The sequence below is a fragment of the Monodelphis domestica genome, chromosome 5, assembly GCF_027887165.1.
Source record: "Monodelphis domestica isolate mMonDom1 chromosome 5, mMonDom1.pri, whole genome shotgun sequence".
Lineage (NCBI taxonomy): Eukaryota > Metazoa > Chordata > Mammalia > Didelphimorphia > Didelphidae > Monodelphis > Monodelphis domestica.
Genome location: NC_077231.1, coordinates 33684352 through 33692257, shown reverse-complemented (window position 1 = coordinate 33692257; position 7906 = coordinate 33684352). Strand labels below are relative to the sequence as shown.

Sequence of the window (7906 nt, the reverse complement as noted above, 5' to 3'; positions counted from 1 at the left end):
TAACAGACGGCAAACCCCACAACCTAAGGCTCAGAAAGGGAGAGGCAGAGTGGGAAGGGGCAGCCATGTGCAGTGAACTGTCCAAAGATTCTGTGCAACTCCATGACAAGGACCCCACTCCCCCTGAAAACCCTTCCCCAAGCAGTGAGCTGGGGCCTCTCTACTGGGCTTGTGTCCACAATGACCCCGCCAAACTCCAAGCAACTCTCAATAGGGGGGTCAGCCCTGAAGAGGCCACCCAGGTGGACAAAAATGGAAGGGTAAGCAAACCAGCTCCCCCCCGCCCAGCCCTGGTCTGGGAACGAGAGGAAATGGGCAGCAGTAACAAGGTGGGCCTCCACAGAGGGCCAGCCAAGAGGGGTTGACCGTGTAGACCACTCCTGTCCCTGACTCCAGAGACTAGAAAGACTGAGTCCCCCAGGGGGCCTGAGGAGAATGAGGGGAGGATGGGGTTAGGGATAATGGCTTTTGTGCTTTGGCCCCTTGGGAAGCTAATCTAGGGCATGGAGTGATCAGCTGAGGGGAACCCTCTCAGGACAAGGACAGGCACTGGGTCAAAGATGTGCAGAAGCAGGGGTTCTGGGGGGGGGGGGAGGAGAGGGGAACCAGGGAAAGATGCTGCACATGCTAGGCTGGCTGGGGCTCGAGGCTGAAAAGGATGAGAAGGGCTTCTTGGGGAGGGAACCAAGAGCCGGAGGTCTGGAAGAGGGGATGGGGAAGGAGCTTGTGCCCTTTCTGCTGAGTGGTGCCCTTTCCTCAGACAGGTCTCATGGTCGCCTGCTATAGGGGCTTTGGCAGCATCGTGGTCCTGCTCAGTCACTGCCCCTTTCTCGATGTCAATCACCAGGACAAAGAAGGGGACACAGCCCTCATGCTGGCTGCCCAGGCAGGTGGGAGAGCAAGGAGGTGGAGGGAGGGAAGGCAGAGGGGAATGTAGCAGGGAGGCAAAAGGCTGAACATTTTCTCAATCCTAGTGTAGCTGAAAAAGGATTGGACTTAGAGTCAGGAACTGTGGATTCAAACCCAGGCTCTGACACTTATTTGCTGTGTGACTACAAAGGATCTCCATCATTTCTCTGGATCTCAGTTTTCTCATCTGTAAAATGGGAGAAGTAATACTCACACTCCTTGTCTTATTCAGTCTAATTCTACTGCATGGGATGTCCCAAAGGTCAGTTTGAGCTATTAAAGGTTAAAATTGCATCAAGACTTTTGGAACGCCCTGTGTTCGATAATAATGATAGTAATAATAATGCATAACAATAGCTAGCATTTATGTAATGCTGACTGTGTGCCAGGTACTTTACAATTATTGTCTCATTTGATCCTCAAAAAACTCTGGGAGGTACTACCATTATTCTCATTTTACAGTTGAGGACACTGAGGTCAGAGGACAGGATCACATATCTAGTAAGTCTCTGACACTGAATTTGTACTCAGATCTGTCTGACTCCAGGCAAGGTTCTCTATTCACTGAACTACCCAGGTCCTTGCAGTGATATGAGTCTACAAAAAGCCTTTTCTGAGACCTCTTCATTCTGGTGTCTTCTTTCAGTTGATTATCTCCCATTTATCCTGTAAAGAACATTTGTACAACACTTTGCATATTATCTTCCTCATCACCTTGTGAGCTCCTAGAGAGCAGCACTTACCTTCGTGTCTTTGTAGCCTCAGCATTTGGCACAGTGACTGGCACCTAAGTGACACATAATAAGTGTCTATCAGCTATTGACTGACTACGAAGATGCAGGGGCAAAAAACAAACAGAAAGCTCCCTAAAACAAACAAACAAACAAACAAAGGAGCAATTCCTGGCCTCAAGGGGCTTACTGAAGAGTATATCTATCCAACTGTCCACCCATCCCTCTATCCATTTATCCATCTATATAGCTACATCTACATCTGCCATGTATATAGCAAGGAGCTTACTGAACTATATTATTTATCTATCAAAATATAGAATGCTTATTATATTATAGTATATGTTACATATATACCTTAAGGAGTTTAGTATATATAGCACACGCATGTGTACACACACACATATAGTATGTAAATGCCAAGAAGCTTACTGAGGTATACTATATATATATATGGCATAGCAGCCTGGCAGATGGATAGAGAGAGACCTCATAGTCTGACAGACCTGGGATGTGTTCTTCTTATAACACATGACAGAGGCAGTTAGGTGGCTCAGTGGCTAGGACATCAGTTCTGGAGTCCAGAGGACCTGGGTTCAAATCTGACTTTAAACACTTCCTGACAATAGCTAGCCCTTACCACTCTTCTGCCTTGGAACCAGTATTCCATACTGATTGTAAGGCAGAATGTAAGGGTTTTAAAAAGAAAATTCAACAAAAATAAACCCCACAATAGCTGTGCGAGTGCAAGTGTGTCTTTTACCTTTTTAGCACCCCTAGGTATCTCTCTAAGATTACCTATAGCAGATGAGTTCCAGACTTGCTTGGCAGGAGGAATTTTTTTAAAAATATATTTTATTTGATCATTTCCAAGCATTATTCAATAAAGACAAAGATCATTTTCTTTTCCTCCCCCCCATCCCCCCCATAGCCGACGCATAAGTCCACTGGGCATTACATGTTTTCTTGATTTGAACCCATTGCTTTGTTGATAGTATTTGCATTAGAGTGTTCATTTAGAGTCTCTCCTCTGTCATGTCCCCTCAACCGCTGTATTCTGGCAGTTGCTTTTCCTCGGTGTTTCCACTCCCACAGTTTATCCTCTGCTTATGAATGGTGTTTTTTTCTCCTGGATCCCTGAAAGTTGTTCAGGGACATTACACCGCCACTAATGGAGAAGTCCATTATGTTCGATTATACCACAGGGTATCAGTCTCTGTGTACATTGTTCTCCTGGTTCTGCTCCTCTCGCTCTGCATCACTTCCTGGAGGTCGTTCCAGTCTCCATGGAATTCCTCCACTTTATTATTCCTTTGAGCACAATAGTACTCCATCACCAACATATACCACAGTTTGTTCAGCCATTCCCCAATTGATGGGCATCCCCTCGTTTTCCAGTTTTGGGCCACCACAAAGAGTGCAGCTATGAATATTCTTGTACAAGTCTTTGTGTCCATTATCTCTTTGGGGTACAGACCCAGCAGTGCTGTGGCTGGGTCAAAGGGTAGATATTCTTTTGTCGCCCTTTGGGCATAGTTCCAAATTGCCCTCCAGAATGGTTGGATCAGTTCACAGCTCCACCAGCAATGAATTAATGTCCGGCAGGAGGAATTTTTGCAACCGGAGTTGACCGCATGGAACCAAACCCCAGTTGCAGCCCCATTTGGTCATTCAGAATTGAACACTGTGGCATCTTCCCTGAGCCCTCCCAGCCCTCCCTAGACTCACCTCTACATGCAGCCACTTCAAGATTCTGAAATCCTCTTAGCCAAACTCAGAACAACTTCACACACAGAATATAGGACATTTCCGCCCTGGGAGCATCCTCTTCACACACCCAGCCTTCTTGCAGCCCAGGCTCTGTGGCCCCTGCCAGCTCAAGGGTCTCGTTCTTCTTTCCCCCATTCACATTCAGAGTACTCTGTGACAACAATCTTCTCTACTCCAGGGCTCTAGGGCAGGCGTAAAAGAAAATAGGAAACCCCAGCTTTGAGAGGGGAAAATATTCTGCCCAGATGTCAGTGTCAGAGGAATCAGATCTCTTGGCATCATTGATTTAGGGCTAGGAGAGATCTTAGAATTCATCCAGTTCAACTCTTCATATGAGAAATGGGGAAACTGAGACATTAATGAAAATTCAAATTACTTGTTCAGGGATCAGTGTCAGAGGAAGATCATCAGGGGAAACTGGGTCTCAGCCCAGAGGGATTAAGGGTCCAAAGTCACTCAGATAGTAATGGACAGCTAATATTTGAATCCAAGTTCTCTGAGTAGACCTTGTAAAGAGAATGAATCTAGACTCAAAACACCTAGCTTTGAATCCCAGCTCACATGTAATAATTGTGTGATCTTGGATAGGTCATTTTCCTCCTCAAGGCCTTGGTTTCTTCATTTGTAAAATTAAAGAGAATGTGGAATACCTAACCTTAGAGGTCCCTTATAACTCCAACATTATCTTTAATCATTTTCATGCTCTGGACCCCTCTGGCAATCTAGTGAAGTTTATGGACTTTTCCCTTAGAGAAATGCTTTGAAAGGCAGAAAAAGGTCCACGTTCAAAGGAAGCCAGTTCCATGAAAACATTGACAAAATCCCAGACCCTGGGTTAAAAACCCCTGCTTTAAGCCCAGTACCTCTCCCTCCTTATGCCTAGGCACAGGGGGAAGCAGTTTTCCTTTGCTGAGTAGAGTGAGGGGAGTGGGAACTTGGTGGTTTCGCTTTTGAGGGGATTCCTTGGGGACAGAGAAGCCAGGCTTCTCCCCTTCCCCTCTCCCCCAGTCCTCAGGGTCCGTTCCCTGGAGCTTACGAGGATGCTCGAGAAAGCCCTGGCTGTTGTCTGACTGTGCCCCTCCAGGACACGTCACCCTGGTGAATTACCTGCTGAATTACTACCCTGGCCTGGAGCTCGACCAGAGGGACAGCCGAGGTCTGACGGCTTTGATGAAGGCTGCGGTGCAGGGTCGCCCAGAATGTGTGGCTGCCCTTCTCATGGCAGGTGGGTGGGGCTGCCCTGACGGGCTGCGCACCTTTCGGTCCCTCCCCAGGTTTGCCAGGAAGGGAGGAGGAGACCCCGCTCTGAGTCACCCAATTCCTCGGGAAGGGCCACGCCAGTAGGATAAAGGCGGAGAAGCACGAATCAGCGAGGGATAGCTCTAGATGTTAGCACCGGGCTGGGGAGGAATGGGGGCTCATCCAGCTGAGCTTGGAGTTGAGGCTGGAGAGTCCTGAGAGGGCTTCTTGGTGGAGGGGGACGCTTTGGTCCTCAGTCGTGACAGAGGGCTGAGATTAGACTCGGAATGCATGTCCTGATAAAGAAATCAGTGAAAGGGAGCAGGCAGAGCCCCGAAGAGGCTTGAGATTCCTTCTGAAAGGAAAAAAGGTCCCACGGAGCCTCCCACAGGGCGACAGCAGCCACGGATCCAAAGAAACAGGGTCTAGGGCGTCGATAGTCAGAAACTCCAAGGCGAGCTTGTTCTGTTTCCCTGGGTAGGTGCTTCCCCCTTGTGGCCACGCTCAGAAACGTCATCCTCTTTCTCCGGGTTTTTTTGTTTGTTTTTTAAATCCTTACCTCTGTCTTAGAATCAAAACTATATGTTGGTTCTACGGCAGAAGTTCGGTCTCGGCAATGGGGGTTAGTGACTTGCCCAAGGTCACACAGCTAGGGCGTGCCTGAAGTCAACTTTGAATGCAGGACATCTCATCTTTCTTTAGTCGTGGCTCTTAATCCACCGAGCCACCTAGCTGTTCCTAGACTTGGTTTTTAGGGTAGGAACATGCAACCAATTTAGAGCTTGAAAGGATTTTAGAGGCTGCCTAGCCAAAAATGGTATTTAGAAGCAGTCTCCAAGCCCCTTCCCTAATTTCATTCTTTGGGATCTCATGCTACTCACCCCGAGGGAGAGGGAAACAGACAGGGAGTACAGAGCTATAACCACATTGGGATGTGAGGGAGCTTCAGCCAGTTTATTCCTATCTAGGACATACAATGCTCTGGAGCAGAGGGAAAGGACAGGGGATCTGGGGAAGCCCCTCAAAGTCCATCTACCTCTGAGAATGGCTTCCTACTTTGGGAAGCCCAACCGAATCTCATCCCCTCCTTTGCTGTGGCATAATATATTAAGGAAAGAGGACAGATTGCGAGGGGGGGGGGGGGCTCTCTCCTGCTAAGAGATTGCCAGGGACACACTCATTCTAAATCCCAGTCAGTTTTCTGAAGTCTAATCTCAGCTCCTCCGGGATTAGAGTGGGAGGAGGAATAGAAGAGAATGTCTCTTATAAAGAGATGCTCTAGACTTCAGTTTCCTCATATGCAAAATAAATGGGTTGGGCTAGATGATTTCCAATGTCTCTGAATTCCATGATCCTAAAACCACCCACTCTCTTCTGGATTCTGAAGTCTAACCTCAAAGCTTTTTGTTTGGAGAAACTCTTCTCTCCTTTCCTCAGGAGCTGACCTGACAGCCGTGGACCCGGCTCGGAAGAAGACAGCTTTGGAATGGGCAGCCCTGACGGATAACTTTGAGACTGTGATAAGAATCCATCAGCTGGCCAAGCACCCCCGGATCGAGCAGCTCAGTAGGCATTTTCGGCTCGAATGGCCGGCCCTAGCTGGACTTGTGGCACAGGCCCAGAACCCGATCACTCCATCTTTCTTGGAGAGACTCCAGAGTGCCTTCAGTGTCTCCTTCCCCCAGCCTCCCCAGGAGGGTGGTGTCCTGGATCACCTGGTGAGAGTAACTACAAGTCTAGCCAGCCCATTCATCATCACTGCCTGCCACACTCTATGCCCAGACCTCCCACCTGAACTGGGCATGCTTCGTCCATCTGTGCCTGAGCTCCAGGGCACAGTACCCCCTCGACCCCAAACCCCAAGTGTCTCTCAGCCTCCTTCTGGCCATCAGGCTCTAGTTCCACATCAGAGCCCTTCAGGGGTATTGAGCCTTTGCCCAGATTGGCTGCTGGCTAGGAATGGTGGTAGCTCTAAGACACGGGTCCCCAAAATCCACCTCACCAAGGCTCCATCCCCATCCTGTCAGAAGGGTAAGGCTCCAGTTCCTACAGGGCATCAAGGGCTGGTACCCCCTTCCTGGCACTACCAAAAACTCAGGGAAGAAAAGAAACTGGCAGAAGCAAGAGGCAAGAAATTCTAGAGAAGATAGGCTAGGAAGGACCTAAGTAATAGGCAGGCAACTCAGGGAGTTGGAATAGGACCCTGGACTTTGCCTCTCCACAGCCCATCTTCCCTTCTCTTTATGTTCCTTTTGTTTGTTTGTTTGTTTGTTTGTTTCTTTCCTTCCTCCCTCCCTCCCTCCCTCCCTTCCTTCCTTCCTTCCTTCCTTCCTTCCTTCCTTCCTTCCTTCCTTCCTTCCTTCCTTCCTTCCTTCCTTCCTTCCTTCCTCCCTTCCTTCCTCCCTTCCTTCCTTCCTTCCTTCCTTCCTTCCTTCCTTCCTTCCTTCCTTCCTTCCTTCCTTCCTTCCTTCCTTCCTTCCTTCCTTCCTTCCTCCCTCCCTCCTTTCCTTCCTTCCTTCCTTCCTTCCTTCCTTCCTTCCTTCCTCCCTCCCTCCCTCCATTCCTCCCTCCTTCCCTCCCTCCCTCCCTCCCTCCCTCCCTTCCTTCCTTCCTTCCTTCCTTCCTTCCTTCCTTCCTTCCTTCCTTCCTTCCTTCCTTCCTTTCTTTCTTTCTTTCTTTCTTTCTTTCTTTCTTTCTTTCTTTTCTTTCTTTCTTTCTTTCTTTCTTTCTTTCTTTCTTTCTTTCTTTCTTTCTTTCTTTCTTTCTTTCTTCTTTCCTTCCTTCCTTCCTTCCTTCCTTCCTTCCTTCCTTCCTTTCTTTCTTTCTTTCTTTCTTTCTTTCTTTCTTTCTTTCTTTCTTTCTTTCTTTCTTTCTTTCTTTCTTTCTTTCTTTCTTTCTTTCTTTCTTTCTTTCTTTCTTTCTGTCTTTCTTTCTCTCTCTCTTTCTCTCTTTCTCTCTCTCTTTCTCTCTTTCTCTCTTTCTCTCTCTCTTTCTTTCTCTCTTTCTCTCTTTCTTTCTCTCTTTCTCTCTCTCTTTCTCTCTCTCTTTCTCTCTCTCTTTCTTTCTCTCTCTCTCTTTCTTTCTCTCTTTCTCCCTCTCTCTCTCTCTCTCTCTCTCTCTCTTTCCTTTTTAAACTCTTACCTTCTGTTCTGGAAACAATTCTAAAGTCAGTCTTGAGCCCAACCCTCAGCTTATTTTTTTTTCAATTTGAATTAATTTATCTAGTCAATTTAGAACATTATTACTTGGTTACAATA

At 47.6% G+C, this 7906-nt stretch overlaps 1 protein-coding gene across 1 annotated transcript; it reads left to right on the top strand.

Moving 5' to 3' along the window:
- The first annotated feature begins 760 nt into the window (after positions 1–760).
- Positions 761–6806, top strand: ANKRD33 (ankyrin repeat domain 33). The gene is made up of 3 exons (XM_056798192.1): positions 761–890; positions 4495–4635; positions 6087–6806. Exons 1-3 carry the CDS (start codon positions 770–772, stop codon positions 6788–6790), a joined length of 966 nt encoding a protein of 321 aa, XP_056654170.1. The 5' UTR covers positions 761–769; the 3' UTR covers positions 6791–6806.
- Positions 6807–7906: the final 1100 nt, after the last annotated feature.